Here is a 20,353-nt window from a genome sequence, read left to right on the forward strand (position 1 = left end):
CCAGAGATTTCTCAGCACGATAGATCTCTTCAGCAGAATGGAGTTCGTTCATCAATTCAGTTAAGGTCATGTTTCTTTTGTTCATGTTATAATTGACCTTAAACTCCTTGAATGTTTCTGGCAGAGATTCTAGCACCATGTCAATTTTTGAGTTATCATCGATTTGTGCTCCCTGAATCTCAGCCTCATTCAAATAGTCCATCATTTTGAGGACATGATCACGAACTCTTGTGCCCTTCCCCATTTTACTGTTCATAATTCCTTTCAGCGCTGCTTGTCTCGTAGAGCGAGTACTCTGCCCGAACATCTGTTGGAGACTATCCATTATTTCAGTGGCAGTCTCCAAGTTCTGATGTTTGGTCTGCAGAATATTAGAAATCGAGGCTAAAATGTAGCACTTTGCCATTTCATTGGCCTTTTGCCATTTCTCATAAAGCCTCCTCTGATTTCTATGAGCATCATCCGCTAGAACTGGGGGGCATGGTTGGGTTAAGACATATTTATAATTTTCAGCAGTCAGGACAATGAATAGATTTCTTTTCCAATCTATATAGTTCTCTCCAGTGAGTTTGTTTTGACTCAGAATAATAGTAAGTGGGCTCAGGGAAGACATATTCTGAAAAATAAAACATCCATGCATAAATAATTTGAAATAATATTCACAATAAATGACAAAAATGCATAAAACCATAAATGCATTTTAATTTATTGTAACGATAATCTAGTTCCGCTTTGACAAGCTATCCGGTGGGGAAGTCGTGTCTATACTTACTAGACCCAATTACCCATTGGATTATTTACTTTCATGTAGAGACATGATAAATAATTATCGTTATCCTTTTGGGCCTAAATTTGTTAACAGAACTTCGTTGGGAAGGTTAATAACAAATTTTAGTTGAGTGTATAACCATTGTTTCAATCTAGATATTTTTCATATCAATAGTCATCGTTGGGGTGAACAATCGATTAAAAAAATATTTCAATTTTATCTTTGAAGAAGTTCATCAAATAAAATATCTAATATATATACCCTCCGAAGGGAGCATCACCGTATCATGAAGTCGAGGTATATATATAATTTTATTATTGAACTAACAATGGAGCCCGTGGGAAAATTATCTTGAATTTTCCCTCTGCCACTCAATATTTTAAAATTGGTTTTTTTTTTTTTTTAAAACATACATATTGTTAATTGCATGCTTCCTATAATATTATCTAGATGATATCAAATATTATTAAGCATATGCAAATATCAAACAATATAATGAAATTCATTATTAATGAATGACATGTATCATTATGCATAGAGTGGCACCACCTATTCTATATGACATGTTATCATGGCATGTTGACATCCAAAACATAACATATAGAAAAACAATTAAATAATCTTAATTCATGGCTTTCCTAATAATGAAAAATAGATTAACCCTAAGCCTAATCTTCATTGGGCTTCTTGTCAATGTCCATCTTTCATAAGCTTGTTTTTGTTAATGGACTAGGGGAAATTGGGCTTTTAAATTTATAATTGGTCCAATTTTAATTTTGAAAGGAAATAAATAAATAATTAAATTTTTTTTTTATTAAAATAAAACTTTTGGACCAAAAATAGATTTAATGTGTTCAATTTATCTATGCATTATAATCCATTAAACCCAATTGAAATTGGGCCTAAAACTAGGATTCATTAAGCCCAAAACTATTTTTGGACTTAACTGCAAAAATTTAAACATTTTCTGCCCGAAAGAAAAATTATGAAACCATAGGGCCCTCCATGATAAAAACCATAAAACCCTAAAATCATATTTTTCTTTCTTTCTTCTTCCCCCGCCGCCATCTCCACAAACCTCCACCACTATTCAGACAGCAGCCGACCGTCACCACGTCACCGGAAACTGACCAAACCGGCGCACGCTTCTGCTGCACATGCAGCGCGCGCTGCAGCTGCGCATGCTGCGTGCGCCAGCGCTCGCTCGCTGCTTGCTGTGCGCGCAGCGTGCGCTGCTGGCCATGCTGGCCGCGCGCGCTGCCTGCTGTGCGTTGCTGCTGCGCGAGTGTTTTTGCGTTGCTGGTTGGTGGCCGCCGCTGAAAAAAATTTCCGGCTTCCGTCGCTTTGATCTCATTTTCCAGTGATGAATTACAAATTTCCTATGCCAATTTTGGCTTACAAAAATTCTATAACAGTAAAATAAAAGAAAGAGGGAAACATGGTGATAAAAAGTCACCCCTCTTGTTACAGATCCAAACGAAAAATACAACGGAAAATCTAACCATGAATTAAGACAAACCAAAACATGCTTTATTCATATATTAAACAATTAATATATATCTGAATAAATTGTGCCACTCTAATACATAAATTTCAAGAATGATTTCATACGAAATTCTTATATATTAATATGAGATGGCTCTGATACCAATTGTTGGGGAAAAATCCGGTTTTTTAAATTTTTATAAAACCTTTTGAAGATCGCTCTCATATAATATATAAGAATTTGTATTCTAGAAATCGTACCTTGAAAATCCGAGTTGGCTTTTTCCGCTGAAGTGATTTAGGCTCCTAGATCACGATCCGCCACCACCACTCCTGTTAGATCACGATCCGTCACCACCACGCTTGTTAGATCACGAACTGTCACCAATGATCTTCCAGGTTATGACTCAGGTTCGATCTGCACTTGACGTGTGGGCGCCTTTATCACTACCAAAGCAACTAGCATGAGAAAATTTTTCTCTCAACAATAGAGAGAAAAATCTTATTCTCCGATTTGTATAAAGTGGCTTCACTTTTTTCTTTAGAGAAAATAAGCCTTATATATCTCCCTTTAGTGAAAACCCTAGGCTCCAAATAATGCCCTAAATAAAACTCACGTTATTTTCTTTTTCAATAGGGGACCCACCTTGTAAAATAACATAAGGCCCCTTATACAAAAGCTAATTAAATGGAGCCTCCCACTAAATGATATATTTAGGCTTTTGACCCAAATAGCTAGTTATCTTCCTTATTAGTCCAGTAGTGGTGCAGTCAATTAAATGAGCTAACCCGGGGATCATTTGGGAACATACAATAGTGGCTACAATAATTAGGCCTGTAATTAAACTAGCCCAATTATTTAATTCCAAATCTACTCCACTAAAAGATTGGAACTGACTTCCATAATTGTATGCTCGAATAATAATTCGTCCCAAGCCACATTGATTTCTTTACTGCACAATCCTTTGTACCACATCGTTAATTAAATTGATATCTCAACTGTCCAATCAATTTAATAACATCTTATTCCTTGATCCTTACTGGTTTTCTCTAATGATCATTTTCAACATACTAAATATGTTGACACACTCTGGCCAGAGAATTCTATGATCAAGTGCCGAAAACCCATCAAGAGATGTGTTGTACAAATTCTATATTGTTAATCCATAACTCCAATACTCATAATTGCTCCCACCAAGATACCGGGTAATCTTGACCACAAGTATGTGTCGTGCCCATTGGTAACTCAAATGGAATAACAATTACAATCATGAAATCATAATTAACTCAAGATTAAGATTACAGTAAAACCAATGCCTATGAGATTTAATAAGTCTGACAGTTATTACAAAGTTAATTAAATCTCATATGTGATCCTGTTCAATGTAGTCGCACTACATCAATAAATTCATACATGATTAAGACAAATCATTCAATGAATTTATTACAGTCTATACCTAAATAAAGTGCCCCACTTTATTTATCAACTGCGAACTAAATTTATTTAATCATAAGATAACTTGTATTTATGTCTTCTGTGAATCCACATGGTGATCACATAAATACATATAATATGATTAAATGGACTTTAATACAAATATTAATGCAATTAAGATATTTGAATAAAATACCTCATTTATTTTATTAATCAGAAAAACTGTTTATTACAATTAAATAAACACATATGCTTTTAAAGAACATATTTTCCCAATCTTGCTGAAGTGATACGATGCATCCACATCGGTTTGTTATGCGTGCAACAACATCCAAAGGATAGGCCAAGCATGCCCTCAGTGATTTTGATGTTGGGCAGCGAGACTGTGTTGCCTCAGCCAAAGCAACCCGGTTACTTGGCGGACAGGAAATCTACCAGACAAGATTATTCATCAAGCACGCCTGAATCATGTTCAACTAATACAATTACGATCTCTGAGTTGGAGGGTCGGTAGAGAATCTATTTGTAGTATCAAGTGCAAAAGCAGTAATATGTCAACCAAATGGAAAGTTAAGATAAATGATTGGATAAAAAATGATGAGGATCATCCAGTGAATGCATGTTGTGGATCTAAAAGTTCAGAGGACAGGCCAATTTTGCAGCTGACTACTTGGCTAAAAATGCAGGCTCTATGTAGGTCATGATCCTTGGCTTTGTTATGATAGGTATGGGACAATGATTTCTCGTTCGGTTGTGTCTTAACTTGGTTAAGCCTATTTTTGGTAAAAAAAAAATAGAATGTAAACTAATGTTCATATAGAAATTGTAAATTAGAGGTACTGTGAGCAGTGTTGGGTCCAAAAAAATGATTAACCGAGAATTAAATTAAATAAAAGCAAGATATTATAATTGTTTTGATATAAAATATTTGCTAATACATTTATGAGAATATCTTTGGTGCTTTTGGAGCATTTTTATCTATTCACAATCTATCACTTGTGTATATATGTCATTTAAAAGTTCAAGTTAAAATTTAAATTTTGTAGGTTTATGAATGTATAGAGGCTATTTTAATAGATTGATGAAGGTTAATTAGAAACCGAAATGATTTTTTCTTTTAATTTTTTTTTCTTTAACATGCTAAATCCACCACTCCTGCCGATAAGAATTGGAATGATTTATTTTTATCCTAATGATCATAATAAAAATCTTTTAAAATTTTTACTAATTTATCAAAATTATTATTTAAAAATTATATTTACCCCAATTTTTTTTTTACCTACAATTTTTTTTTCACCACGACTGTGACTTTTAATATAACTTAGGTTATCAAAATTTTGAGCTTCATTCAACCAACCATAACTATCATGATCAAAGTCTACGTTGCTTAAGTCAAGAAAGACTTTAATGGGAGGGAGATAATTATTATTATCGACATTACAAATAGACCCCAATTATATCTAAAGTCTTTGGGCTCGTGTCCCGTTTTCTTCTTTTTCAAAACCCTATTTACTAACCATTAATTCGGTTGGTTGGTTGAATCCGGCGGTTGATGAATTCGGTTGGTTGATGAATCCGGCGGTTTCTGATTTTCTTATTTATTTTTATGCGAGTGACCCCGTAACGATAGCATCGCAATCTCATGAAAAAAAATTTCCAAACGCATGAAAATTGGACACCCGTCAACAAAAATCTTTTTGTTACAATATTTACTGTACTTTCAAAAATTTGAACATGACAAAAATTAAGTAATCTACTTATTATAATAATCTATGACCAAAAATATTGAACATGTATTTATTTTTTTTTTTTGTAATTATACACGCACATCACTCTTTTACTGTTAATTGACTAAACATGTATGATAAACGATTTTATAATGGATTGTCTCATAATCTAAATTTATCAAATATCTTAATGGTGAGACTATTTGAATTGAATCCACAAAATTCTTTTAAAATTTTCTTTACAACTTATAACATACTTTTCAGAAAGTTTGTCGAGTATTAATTCAGAAATTTATTTCAATATATATCAAGAAAAATTATTTGGTTAAGAGAAATGAGCCCCTTTGAAAAATTGAGTTGGTGAAGCATGAGCTCATCATTAGGCAACCCATCAAATTATTCAATAAACACATTTGCCCCACACATCCATAATTAATTAAAAGGATGGAATTATTTGAACTTATTAAATTTCTCTTAACATCCATTTATTTAATATATCCTCTATCAAAATCTTAAAATTAAATTTTAACTCTGTAAACCTCTTAATACCCCACAAATAACCGTTTTATGGTTGGTGCAATAATTTAGATAATTAAATTATTTATTATTTTGGTAATTTTTATTTAAGATTATTTTTGTAATATAAATTTTTATTTAAAATAGGTCTAAGGTGCTTTTTTATGGGGGCCCAAATGACCTTAAAATTAGAAAAAATAAATTTTACCATATAAAAGTAAAACCTCTTGTAATTCCTAAAGTATCCTTGATTAGATTTCTTTTTTTAATTTTAATATTTTCTCTCTTCTATAGAAGTTGCTATATCCTTTCTTGGTAAGATGCTCTGTTCAGGCTTCAATGTACTTGGCTTGAATTGGCAACTTAACTCGAATCAATTCGGTTTATGCCTTTGATCAAACTCATTTTGCCTATCCAAGAATCTGCAAAATTAATTGGTATTATCATATCGGTGCTGCTTATAATTGGCAGTGCTTGCATTGCCCTGAATCCAGGCGTTGCTCGAGTAAAGTTGGGCTTCCTTATTCATTTTAGTGACAGATGAAAACATTAAAAAAAAATATCAGGACTTGTTTGTCAAAATTTACAGATATTTTGTTCTTTAATTAATTTTATTGTTACAAACAATAGGATAGCAGTGTCGTCGAACCAGTTGCTTACACCTGGGGCAACATAGTTTTTTTTTTTTTTTTTTAGTTTGTGAGATGGCCAATATATGTGTATATATATATATATATATATAATTATTGACTCAATGTGTAAAAGGTACCAATATTGACTCAATGTGTCAAATTTCTTGAAAAGTTTAACATCAAATGCCTTTTTTCCACTGTTGTTAGTATAAGTCAAATTTCTTGCAAATTTTCTATGGGTGTGATGATTTTTTTTTTTTTAAGTGCAAACGGCCCACCCTTCTGTCCTTCACATGTTCTGCGTTCCCCATGTTCACATTTTACAATATTAAATAGAGAATTTTGAGTCCAGAAGCAATGACTTTCTGGTCAGTCCCCTCCAAGATGGATTATCAGTAATGGTGTTTAATTATATTTATTTAATTTGTTAGAGAGAGCTCTACGTCTATAGAGTATAACAAATGGATGTATTTATGTTTTCCTTCATCTGTTGTAAGTTACTGTTTTTCTTGTCTGAATCCTCTTTCGCTTCCGACACCATTACTTCATCTCAGTCCCTCAGTGATGGCAGGACCTTAGTTTCAAAAGATGGAAGCTTTGAGCTTGGTTTCTTCAGTCCTGGTAGTTCCAAGAATCGTCACGTGGGAATTTGGTACAAAAATATGCCAGTTAAAACTGTTGTTTGGGTTGCAAACAGAATCAACCCCATTAATGACTCTTCTGGGTTGTTAGTTGTAAACGAGACGGGCAATCTTGTTTTAACAAGCCAGAACAAGAGTGTAGTTTGGTCAGCAAACTTGAGCAAAGAAGTCCGGACTCCAGTTGTATTGCAGCTACTAGATTCAGGAAATCTTGTCCTCAGAGGTGAACGAGATGGCGGTTCTGAAACTTATTTATGGCAGAGCTTTGATTATCCTTCTGATACATTGCTACCGGGAATGAAGCTCGGATGGGATTTGAAGACTGGTCTTGAGCGGCGTATAACATCGTGGAAGAGCCCAGACGACCCGTCTCCTGGAAACTTTACTTGGGCAGTTGAACGACAAGATAATCCTGAGTTAATCATGTGGAAGGGATCAAGAAAGTTTCACAGGGGTGGCCCATGGAATGGCCTTGTCTTTAATGAGGATGAGCTGTACTACACCTTCGACATGACAGATAAAGATGTTTTCTCAAGGATTGTTATGAACCAAACACTCTATGTACGTCAACAATTCACATGGGATAAAGCAACTCAAAGTTGGGAATTGTATGCAAATGTGCCAAGAGATCTATGTGACACTTATGCCCTTTGTGGTGACTATGGCATTTGCATCATTAGCGATACGCCTTTTTGCCAATGTTTAAAAGGTTTTAAACCAAAGTCAAGGGGATATGTGGACTGGTCTCAAGGGTGTGTGCGCGATAAGTCGTTAAACTACTCTACACAAGATGGCTTCATCAAGTTCACTGAGCTGAAGTTGCCAGATGCTACTTCTTCTTGGGTGAGCAAAAGTATGAATCTCTATGAATGCCAGGATAAATGCTTAGACAACTCTTCTTGTATGGCATACACAAATTCAGATATCAGAGGAGAAGGCAGTGGCTGTGCCATGTGGTTTGGCGATCTGATTGACATGCGAAGCTTTCCAGATGCTGGGCAGGACTTCTATATTCGAATGTCTGCTTCAGAGCTAGGTATCCGTTTACTTGTTTAAGTTACTCCATTATGAGAACTTAGGAGTGCCACTCCAGTTAGATTAGTTCCATATTTTTATTGTGTAATTTAGTAATGAGTTCAGATTGAGATGCTCCTTTCACAAAAAGCAGTTTCTGGGTATGGCTTCTGTGCATATAATTCTGCTGCTATTTGAATCATTTTTTCTTAGCTATATGATTATTGACTTGCTTTGCTATATCTGAATATGCTGATCAAGGAGTGAAAGGTGAGCCTAGGACGAAGATAGTGGTGATAGTCATTTCTACTGCTGCTCTGTTAGCTGTGGTGCTTATAGCTGGCTACTTGGTTCACAAAAGAAGGAGAAATATAGTGGGTATAATATTGCTCCATTTTCCTTCACAAATTTTCGTTGACGATTTGATGCAGGAAAATCAAACTCTTATAAATATTAAATTTACAACAGTCGATTAAGTTTTTATATGCAACAATAACTGTATGTTTGTTTCAAGATGAAGAGTTAACAGTGCATATCATTTAGATCAGGGGCAAGGTAATTAAACTTGTAAATTTTTCACCTATGGTTCTTTATTTACTTGCACTTTCATATTGACTGGAATATAGCTTTAATAGAAATTTACAGAAAAAGAACCTTCTCATCAAGAACATGAAAATTGTAGTTACTAGTTAGTAGTTTAATATTGTCCAGTATACGTACTGCATATGTGCTTTCAGTTAATAATATCCAATATTTCAGAGAAAACAGAAAACAACAGGGAAACTGATCAGGTTCAAAACATGGACCTGGAGCTACCACTGTTTGAGTTAGCTACAATTGCTAATGCCACCGATAACTTTTCAATCAACAACAAGCTTGGAGAAGGTGGCTTTGGACCTGTTTACAAGGTAAACTTGAAACTTGCCAGTCAAAAATAATTATTTTACCGGGTAACTAAATTCACATATATGTCTTGTTCAGGGCACGCTAGTGGATGGACAGGAAATTGCTGTGAAGAGGCTTTCGAAGATTTCTGAGCAAGGATTGAAGGAGTTAAAGAATGAAGTTATACTATTTTCCAAATTACAGCACAGAAATCTTGTAAAGCTTCTTGGCTGCTGCATTCAGGGAGAGGAGAAACTGTTGATTTATGAATTCGTGCCGAACAAAAGCCTGGACTCTTTCATTTTTGGTCTGGGTCCCTATAACCTTAAAATATTCGGCTAGCTTGTGCCTTGATTATAGACGTTTCTTATGTATTTTCAGAAAATTTTGTACTAACCTTAATGTGGTAATTTGTAGATCAAGAAAGATGTAAGATATTGGATTGGTCCAACCGTTTCCACATTATTTGTGGGACTGCTAGGGGTGTTATGTACCTTCATCAAGATTCTAGATTGAGGATTATACATCGAGATCTCAAAGCAAGTAATGTGCTACTCGATCAAGATATGAACCCAAAAATTTCGGATTTTGGTTTGGCAAGAGCTTTTGGTGGAGACGAGACAGAAGGAAACACAAACAGAGTAGTTGGAACATAGTAAGTACTTTTTTGTCATGTGATCTTTATGATTCACTTGCATTGATTAATGAAAATTAACTTATATATTTAATCTTTTGAAGTGGTTATATGGCACCGGAATATGCTAGTGATGGGCAATTCTCAGTAAAATCCGATGTCTTCAGCTTTGGAATTTTATTGCTGGAGATAATAAGTGGAAAGAAAAATAGAGGATTTTATCATTCCGACAACAAGCTTAACCTTATAGGAAATGTAAGTAAAATGCATACGACATTTTCTAACATAGTTTGAACTAATAAACTATAGATGATAAAAGAGTTTTAATATGTTGTAGGCATGGAAGTTGTGGAACGAAGGCATGCCTTCACAATTAATCGATCCGTGTATTCAAGACTCGTTCAATCTTGCTGAAGTGATACGATGCATCCACATCGGTTTGTTATGCGTGCAACAGCATCCAAAGGACAGGCCAAGCATGCCCTCAGTGATTTTGATGTTGGGCAGCGAGACTGTGTTGCCTCAGCCAAAGCAACCCGGTTACTTGGCGGACAGGAAATCTACCAGACAAGATTATTCATCAAGCACACCTGAATCATGTTCAACTAATACAATTACGATCTCTGAGTTGGAGGGTCGGTAGAGAATCTATTTGTGGTATCATGCCTTATTCTACATTGTCAAGTGCAAAAGCGGTAATATGTCAACCAAATGGAAAGTTAAGATAAATGATTGGATAAAAAATGATGAGGATCATCCAGTGAATGCATGTTGTGGATCTAAAAGTTCAGAGGACAGGCCAATTTTGCAGCTGACTACTTGGCTAAAAATGCAGGCTCTATACCTCTCGGATTTCATGTTTATCAAGAACCTCCTGTAGGTCATGATCCTTGGCTTTGTTATGAAATGGGACAATGATTCCCCGCTCGGTTGTGTCTTAGCTTGGCTAAGCCTTTTTTTGGTTAAAAAAAAAATAGAATGTAGACTGATGTTCATATAGAAATTGTAAATTAGAGGTACTGTGAGCAGTGTTGGGTTCAAAAAATGATTAACCGAGAATTAAATTAAATAAAAGCAAGACGTTATAATTTTTTTGATATAAAATATTTACTAATACATTTATGAGAATATCTTTGGTGCTTTTGGAGCATTTTTAACTATTCATAATTTATCACTTGTGTATATATGTCAGCATGATTAGTAGAAGCATACACATGACAAAGAGTAAATGAAAAAGGAGAAGCTCTCCAAGAGTACCCAAGATTTTTCCTACATTTTAAAAATCATGTGCAATATTCTCATTATCAATACTATTAAGTACGTCCTTTTCTACATAAACAACAAAATTAATATTGATCCATTCATCTCTCATTCAATTTCAGCGTTAATTCTTCATGAACTTAATTGCTGAAAACATTCTATCTACGATGGTTGTGGGAATCGGTAGAATTATAGCTAAGTGTCACCAACAAATATATTAATACTGTAATGGATACTCTTTATCTTTTTTAGTCTCAAACTATTCTTTTAGCAACGTATTGTTTCCCTTCACTCCTGCAAACCCGCCTAATTGTTCTTTCCTAATTTAACCCAAGCCCTTATTTTCTTTTGAGAACAAGAAAGATAAAATTTGTGATTGGAGGTGTGGCTAATTATTATTTTTAGTAAATTTGAATCTATTTTTTGAAATCAAAAAATGTTTTGGGTTGTGGGTTATTATTATTTTTAAATAAAGCGTGAGTTTAATAGTTCAAGTTAAAATTTAAATTTTGTAGGTTTATGAATGTATGGATGCTATTTTAATAGATTGATGAAGGTTAATTAGAAACCCAAATATTTTTTTTTTCTTTTTTTTGTCTTTCACATGCTAAATCCACCACTCATACCGATAAGAATTGTGATGATTTATTTTTATCCTAATGATCATAATAAAAATATTTTAAAAATTTTACTATTTTATCAAAATTATTATTTAAAAATTATATTTACCCCAACTTTTTTTTTAACTACAATTTTTTTTTCACCAGTACTGTAACTTTTAATATAACTTAGGTTATCAAAATTTTGAGCTTCATTCAACCAACCATAACTATCATGATCAAAGTCCACGTTGCTAAAGTCAAGAAAGACTTTAATGGGAGAGAGATAATTATTATTATCGACATTACAAATGGACCCCAATTATATCTAAAGTCTTTGGGCTCCTGTCTCGTTTTCTTCTTCTTTTTCAAAACCCTATTTACTAACCATTAATTTGGTTGGTTGATGAATCCGGCGGTTTCTGATTTTCTTATTTATTTTTATGCGAGTGACCCCGTAACGATAGCATTGCAATCTCATGAAAAAAAATTTCCAAACGCATGAAAAATGGACACGCCTCAACAAAAATCTTTTTGTTAAGTAATCTACTGATTATAATAACCCATGACCAAAAATATTGGACATGTCTTCCTTTTTTTTAGTAATTATACACTCACATCACACTTTTACGATTAATTGACTAAACACGTATGATAAACGATTTTATCATAGATTGTCTCACAATCTAAATTTACCAAATATCTTCAGAAATTATTTGTGAAGTTGATTACTTCAAAAGTCAAGTTTGAATATTAATTAATTGTGAGAATATTCGAATTGAATCCATAAAATTCTTTTAAAATTTTCTTTAAAGCTTATAACATACTTTTCAGAAAGTCTGTCGAGTACTAATTCAGAAATTTGTTTCAATATATATTAAGAAAATTTATTTGGTTAAGAGAAATGAGCCCCTTTTGAGTTGGTGAAGCCTGAGCTCATCATTAGGCAAGCCATCAAATTATTCAATAAACACATTTGTCCCACACATCCATAATTAATTAAAAGGATGGAATTATTTGAACTTATGAAATTTCTCATAACATCCATTTATTTAATATATCCCCTATCAAGATCTTAAAATTAAATTTTAACTCTATAAACCGCTTAATACCCCACAAATAACCGATTTATGGTGGGTGCAATAATTTAGATAATTAAATTATTTATTGTTTTTGGTAATTTTTATTTAAGATTACTTTTGTAATATAAATTTTTATTTAAAAATAAGTCTAAGGTGCATTTTTATGGGGCCCAAATGACCTTAAAATTAGAAGAATTAAATTTTACCATATAAAAGTAAAACCTCTTGTAATTCCTAAAGTATGCTTGATTAGATTTCTTTTTAATTTTAATATTTTCTCTCTGCCATAGAAGTTGCTATGTCCTTTCTTGGTAAGATGCTCTGTTCAGGCTTCAATGTTGTTAGCTTGAATTGGCAATTGAACTTTGAATCAATTCTCATGCATGGGTTGGGGAATTTGCTCAACTTATAATTGGTAGGTTTATGCCTCTGACCAAACTCATTTCGCCTCTCCAAGAATCTACAAAATTAATTGGTATTATCATGTCGGTGCTGCTTATAATTAGTAGTGCCCGCATTGCTCTGAATTCAGGCATTGCTTGAGTAGAGTTGGGCTTGCTGATTCATTTTAGTGACACTTAAAAACACTTAAAAAAAAATCAGGACTTGTTTGTCGAAATTTACAAATATTTTGTTCTTTAATTAATTTTTATTATATCAAACAATAGGACTGCAGTGTAGTTAAACCAGTTGCTTACACCTGGGCAACATAGTTTTGTGTTCTTATTTTTTTTTATTGTTTGTGAGATGGCAAGTGATATATATGTCTTTTTAAAATTTTCAATTATTGGGGCAACGAACATGGTAAATAATTTGCGGTGGAAAAGGTACCAATATTGACTCAATATGTCAAATTTCTAGAAAATTTTAGCATCAAATGCCTTTTTTCCATTGTTGTGAGTATAAGTCAAATTTCTTGCAAATTTTCTATGGGTGTGACGATTTTTTTTTGGAGTGCAAACGGCCCACCCTTCACCTATTCATAGAGAATTTTACAATATTAAATAGAGAATTTTGAGTCCAGAAGCAATCGCTTTCAGGTCAGTGCCCTCCAAGATGGATTATCAGTCATGGTGTTTAATTATATTTATTTAATTTGTTAGAGAGAGCTCTACGCCTATAGAGTATAACAAATGGATGTACTTTCGTTTTCGTTCATCTGTTGTAAGCTACTGTTTTTCTTGTCTGAATCCTCTTTTGCTTCCGACACCATTACTTCGTCTCAGTCCCTCAGCGATGGCAGGACCTTAGTTTCAAAAGATCGAAGCTTTGAGCTTGGTTTCTTCAGTCCTGGTAGTTCCAAGAATCGTTACGTGGGAATTTGGTACAAAAATATGCCAGTTAAAACTGTTGTTTGGGTTGCAAACCGAATCAACCCCATTAATGACTCTTCTGGGTTGTTAGTTGTAAACGAGACGGGCAATCTTGTTTTAACAAGCCAGAACAAGAGTGTAGTTTGGTCAGCAAACTTGAGCAAAGAAGTCCGGACTCCAGTTATATTCCAGCTACTAGATTCAGGAAATCTTGTCCTCAGAGGGGAACGAGATGGCGGTTCTGAAACTTATTTATGGCAAAGCTTTGATTATCCTTCTGATACATTGCTACCGGGAATGAAGCTCGGATGGGATTTGAAGACTGGTCTTGAGCGGCGTATAACATCATCGAAGAGCTCAGACGACCCGTCTCCTGGAGACTTTACTTGGGCACTTGAACGACAAGATAACCCTGAGTCAATCTTCTGGAAGGGATCAAGAAAGTTAACTAGGAGTGGCCCATGGAATGGCCTTAGATTCAGTGCTTCATCATTAAGGCAAAACCCCGTTTTTAACTTCAGCTTTGTCTCAAATGAGGATGAGCTGTACTACACCTTCGACTTGATAGATAAAGCTGTTTTCTCAAGGATGGTTATGAACCAAACACTCTACTTACGTCAACGATTCATATGGAATAAAGCAACTAAAAGTTGGGACTTGAATTCAAATGTGCCAAGAGATCTATGTGACACTTATGCCCTTTGTGGTGCCTATGGCATTTGCATCATTAGCGATATGCCTGTTTGCCAATGTTTAAAAGGCTTTAAACCAAAGTCAAGGGGATATGTGGACTGGTCTCAAGGGTGTGTGCGTGATAAGTCGTTAAACTACTCTAGACAAGATGGCTTCATCAAATTCACTGCGATGAAATTGCCAGATGCTACTCTTTCTTGGGTGAGCAAAAGTATGAATCTCAATGAATGCCGGGAGAAATGCTTAGACAACTCTTCTTGTATGGCATACACAAATTCAGATATCAGAGGAGAAGGCAGTGGCTGTGCCATGTGGTTTGGTGAACTGATTGACATGAGAGACTTTCCAGATGGTGGGCAGGACTTGTATATTCGAATGTCTGCTTCGGAGATAGGTACCCGCAAACTTGTTTATGTCACTCCATTATGAGAACTTAGGAGTACCACTCCAGTTAGACTAGTTGCACATTTTTATTGTGCATTTTAGTATTGAGTTCTGATTGAGAAGCTCCTTTCGCATAAAGCAGTTTCTGGGTATAGCTTCTATGCATAGAATTCTGCTGCTATTTGAATCATTTGATTATTGACTTGCTTTGCTATATCTGAATACGCTGATCAAGGAGCGAAAGGTGAGCCTAGGACGAAGATGGTGGTGATAGTCATTTCTATTGCTGCTCTGTCAGCTGTGGTGATTGCAGCTGGCTACTTGGTTCACAAAAGAAGGAGAAATATAGTAGGTATAATATTGCTCCATTTTCCTTCACAAATTTTCGCTGACGATTTGATGCAGGCAAATCAAACTCTTATAAATATTAAATTTATAAGAGTAGATTAAATTTTATATGCAGCAATAACTGTATATTTGTTTCAAGATGAAGAGTTATCAGTGCATATCATTTAGATCAGGGGCAAGGTAATTAAACTTGTAAATTTTTCGTTGGGATAGCATGTTTAATTATTTGCATTTAGTGTTATATTAATACACGCCTTCTTTATTTACTTGCACTTTCATACTGACTGGAAAATATCTTTAATACAAATTTACAGATAAAGAACTTCTCATCGAGAACATGAAAATTGTAGTTACTAGTTAGGAGTTTAATATTGTCCAGTATACGCATATGTGCTTTCAGTTAATATTATCCAATATTTTAGAGAAAACAGAAAACAACAGGGAAACTGATCAGGTTCAAAACATGGACCTGGAGCTACCACTGTTTGAGTTAGCTACAATTGCTAATGCCACCGATAACTTTTCAATCAACAACAAGCTTGGAGAAGGTGGCTTTGGACCTGTTTACAAGGTAAACTTGAAACTTGCTAGTCAAAAATAATTATTTTACCGGGTAACTAAATTCACATATATGTCTTGGCAGGGCACGCTAGTGGATGGACAAGAAATTGCTGTGAAGAGGCTTTCGAAGATTTCTGAGCAAGGATTGAAGGAGTTAAAGAATGAAGTTATACTATTTTCCAAATTACAGCACAGAAATCTTGTAAAGCTTCTTGGCTGCTGCATTCAAGGAGAGGAGAAATTGTTGATTTATGAATTCATGCCCAACAAAAGCCTGAACTCTTTCATTTTTGGTCTGGGTCCCTATAACCTTAAAATATTCGGCTAGCTTGTGCCTTGATTATAGACGTTTCTTATGTATTTTCAGAAAATTTTGTGCTAACCTTAATGTGGTAATTTGTAGATCAAGAAAGATGTAAGATATTGGATTGGTCCAAGCGTTTCCACATTATTTGTGGGACTGCTAGGGGCCTTCTCTACCTTCATCAAGATTCTAGATTGAGGATTATACATCGAGATCTCAAAGCAAGTAATGTGCTACTCGATCAAGATATGAACCCAAAAATTTCAGATTTTGGTTTGGCAAGAGCTTTTGGTGGAGACGAAACAGAAGGAAATACAAACAGAGTGATTGGAACATAGTAAGTACTTCTTGTCATGTGATCTTTACGATTCACTTGTACTGATTAATGAAAATTAACTTATATATTTTAATCTTTTGAAGTGGTTATATGGCACCAGAATACGCTAGTGATGGGCAATTCTCAGTAAAATCCGATGTCTTCAGCTTTGGAATTTTATTGTTGGAGATAATAAGTGGAAAGAAAAATAGAGGATTTTATCATTCCAACAACAAGCTTAACCTTATAGGACATGTAAGTAAAATGCATACGACATTTTCTAACATAGTTTGAACTAATAAACTATAGATGATAAAAGAGTTTTAATATGTTGTAGGCATGGAAGTTGTGGAACGAAGGCATGCCTTCACAATTAATCGATCCGTGTATTCAAGACTCATTCAATCTTGCTGAAGTGATACGATGCTTCCACATCGGTTTGTTATGCGTGCAACAGCATCCAAAGGACAGGCCAAGCATGCCCTCAGTGATTTTGATGTTGGGCAGCGAGACTGTGTTGCCTCAGCCAAAGCAACCCGGTTACTTGGCGGACTGGAAATCTACCGGACAAGATTATTCATCAAGCACGCCTGAATCATGTTCAACTAATACAATTACGATCTCTGAGTTGGAGGGTCGGTAGAGAATCTATTTGTGGTATCATGCTTTATTCTCCATTGTCAAGTGCAAAAGCGGTAATATGTCAACCAAATGGAAAGTTGGCTAAGCCTATTTTTGGTAAAAAAAAAAATAGAATGTAAACTAATGTTCATATAGAAATTGTAAATTAGAGGTACTGTGAGCAGTGTTGGGTCCAAAAAAATGATTAACCGAGAATTAAATTAAATAAAAGCAAGACATTATAATTGTTTAGATATAAAATATTTGCTAATACATTTATGGGAATATCTTTGGTGCTTTTGGAGCATTTTTATCTATTCACAATTTATTACTTGTGTATATATGTCATCATGATTAGTAGAAACATACACGTGACAAAGAGTAAATGAAAAAGGAGACGCTCTCCAAGAGTACCCAAGATTTTTTCTACATTTTGAAAACCATGTGCAATATATTCATTATCAATACTATTAAGTACATCCTTTTCTACATAAACAACAAAATTAACATTCATCCATTCATCTCTCATCCAATTTCAGCGTTGACTTTTCATGAACTTAATTGCTGAAAACGTTCTCTCTACTATGACTGTGGGAACCGAAAAAATTGTAGTTAAGTGTCACCAACGAATATATTAATACTGTAATGGATATTCTTTATCTTTTTTAGTCTCAAACTATTCTTTTAGCAACTTATTGATTCCCTTCATTCCTGCAAACCCACCTAATTATTCTTTCCTAATTTAACCCAAGCCCTAATTTTCTTTTCTTTTTAGAACAGGAAAGATAAAATTTGTGATTGGAGGAGTGGCTAATTATTATTTTTAATAAATTTGAATCTATTTTTTGAAATAGAAAAATGTTTTGGGTTGTGGGTTATTATTATTTTTAAATAAAGTGTGAGTTTAAAAGTTCTAGTTAAAATTTAAATTTTGTAGGTTTATGAATGTATAGAGGCTATTTTAATAGATTGATGAAGGTTAATTAGAAACGCAAATGATTTTTTCTTTTATTTTTTATTTTTATTTTTTGTCTTTCACATGCTAAATCCACCACTCCTGCCAATAAGAATTGGGATGATTATTTTTATCCTAATGCTCATAATAAAAATCTTTTAAATTTTTTATTATTTTCTTAAAATTCTTATTTAAAAATTATATTTATCCCAACTTTTTTTTTGTAACTACAACATTTTTTTTCACCACGACTTTAACTTTTAATATAACTTGGGTTATCAAAACTTTGAGCTTCGTTCAACCAACCATAACTATCATGATCAAAGTCTACGTTGCTTAAGTCAAGAAAGACTTTAATGGGAGGGAAATAATTATTAGGGAAAATTTCCACCGTCCACCTGATTTTGTCCACTTTTTTAAAAATACACAAATCTTAATTTTTTTAGCTGCACTCTACTTGAACTTATAATTTTTTTCACATTTCCACCTCCGTCTGTAAACCGTCAATAAAACTAACGGAATTTTGTCCAAATTACTTTTTAACCCCGAAAATAAAAAATTACATATTTATCCTAAATAAACTTTAAAATATTAGCTTTGTGAGTATTGTAGCCCTAAATAAAGACTGAAAATCTTTAAATCCTTTCAAAAATTTTATTTTTTAAACAAATATTATAAAATCTCGCAATCTCGCAACACAAAAGGACCCCACATTTTCTCGGGAACCAAACAGGAACAGACGGAAGAAAGCGAACCTGCCAGAGAACGATAGGATTGGAAGTCCGCCAGGCGGGCTCTTCGGCCTCAAGCTCAATCGGCGGCGGAAGAATCGGACGCGTGGCGTCCGGAAACCTAGCCAAGCTCGGCTTCACACTCCTAGCATTACCGTCATCGGCTTCACTAACCGTTGACGTTTTGGCAGTCCCTTTAGAAAAAACAGTTTCTTCTGCTTTCTTAGGTTGCTGATTAAAGAAGAAAGGGCGATTGAGTTGGAATTTCGGCAACAGCGAGAGTATGCTTTTGTTTTCTTGTTTTCTGGGACTGGAAGCAATTTTTGTGTTTTCCGCCATGACTACGGTCAATGACTTTCAGAGTAGAAGATTTTGGCTTTGCCTTTGCTTTTTCTTTCTTTTTTTTTTATTTTTTTAAAAGCAAGTTTTGAAGCGGCGGAGAAAGCAGTGTGGACTGTGGCGTCTTCATAATTATTAATTATATAATTTTGTTTACAAAAACAAATAAAAATAATTTAAGTCTATTTTTGCCTACATTAAATTATATATATAACCCTTAATAATAAAATTTTTATTTGTATAAAATATTAGTTTATTACTGTTAGCAGGTGTGGAGGGTGTTTCTTTCATGCATGTGATATGTAAAAACAACAATAAAAATTCAGAAAAAAAAGAGTTTATTATTTATTGGTCCTCAGTCATGCATAAAGAACTAAAATTAATTAATTGATAAAGAAGATTAATCACCAAGTAGCGGGCAGCAGGATTCTGCTCAGAATCTTCAACCTCGAGCTTCATCGGCGGCGGAGCAATCGGCTTAGGATCCGAAAATTTCACCATCTCTCGTTTCTTGCTTGCTTCTGCAGCTTCTCTTTCTTCACCTTCACTTTTATTTCTCTCTTGCTTATTATTAAATATTGGAGCAGAAAATAATAAGTTTGTAAAGTGTGCGAACAGGTTTTTGGGTTCTTTTGAGTCTTTATTTTCGCTCTCAATTTGTGTGTCTTGTGCAGCCATGAATGCGAATGTGGTGAGTAGAGACCAGAGAATAATTAAGCTTTGAGCTTCGAGTTTATCAAAGCTTTTGTTTGGGTTCTTGAAACTGAAATAACTTTTTTTTTTGCTTATTACAGATCTTAAACAACGTCGTTTTTTAAGCCCAAGTGAAATTATCATTTTAGCTTTATGACGTCAGCAACGTCTTGACGGTTTGCAGATGGAGGTGGAAATGTGAAAAAAATTATAAGTTCAGGTGGAGCGCAGCTAAAAAAATAAGGATTTGTGTATTTTTGAAAAAGTTATCAAAATCAGGTGGACGGTGGATATTTTCCCTAATTATTATTATCGACATTACAAATGGACCCCAATTATAATGCTACCTATTCTAAATTTTTTATCTCAAAAAGTTATCTCAAATGATGTGTCATTTATCAATTGGTCGGTGAGAT

At 34.1% G+C, this 20,353-nt stretch overlaps 1 protein-coding gene across 2 annotated transcripts; it reads left to right on the plus strand.

Moving 5' to 3' along the window:
- The first annotated feature begins 6,883 nt into the window (after positions 1-6,883).
- LOC18054765 (G-type lectin S-receptor-like serine/threonine-protein kinase At4g27290) lies at positions 6,884-17,360 on the plus strand. 2 transcript variants are annotated; one of them, XM_024192346.1, is made up of 7 exons: positions 6,884-8,241; positions 8,481-8,597; positions 8,979-9,127; positions 9,201-9,411; positions 9,522-9,759; positions 9,843-9,993; positions 10,076-10,813. In XM_024192346.1, exons 1-7 carry the CDS (start codon positions 7,026-7,028, stop codon positions 10,379-10,381), a joined length of 2,388 nt encoding a protein of 795 aa, XP_024048114.1. In that variant the 5' UTR covers positions 6,884-7,025; the 3' UTR covers positions 10,382-10,813. The 2 variants fall into 2 exon arrangements, with proteins under 2 accessions (XP_024048114.1, XP_024048115.1); XM_024192347.1 differs by lacking the exons at positions 6,884-8,241; positions 8,481-8,597; positions 8,979-9,127; ... (2 more) ...; positions 9,843-9,993; positions 10,076-10,813 and adding exons at positions 13,395-15,079; positions 15,305-15,421; positions 15,840-15,988; ... (2 more) ...; positions 16,703-16,853; positions 16,936-17,360.
- The last annotated feature ends 2,993 nt before the right edge of the window (positions 17,361-20,353 follow it).

This window comes from Citrus clementina, unplaced genomic scaffold, assembly GCF_000493195.1.
Source record: "Citrus clementina cultivar Clemenules unplaced genomic scaffold, Citrus_clementina_v1.0 scaffold_1, whole genome shotgun sequence".
Taxonomy (NCBI): Eukaryota; Viridiplantae; Streptophyta; class Magnoliopsida; order Sapindales; family Rutaceae; genus Citrus; species Citrus x clementina.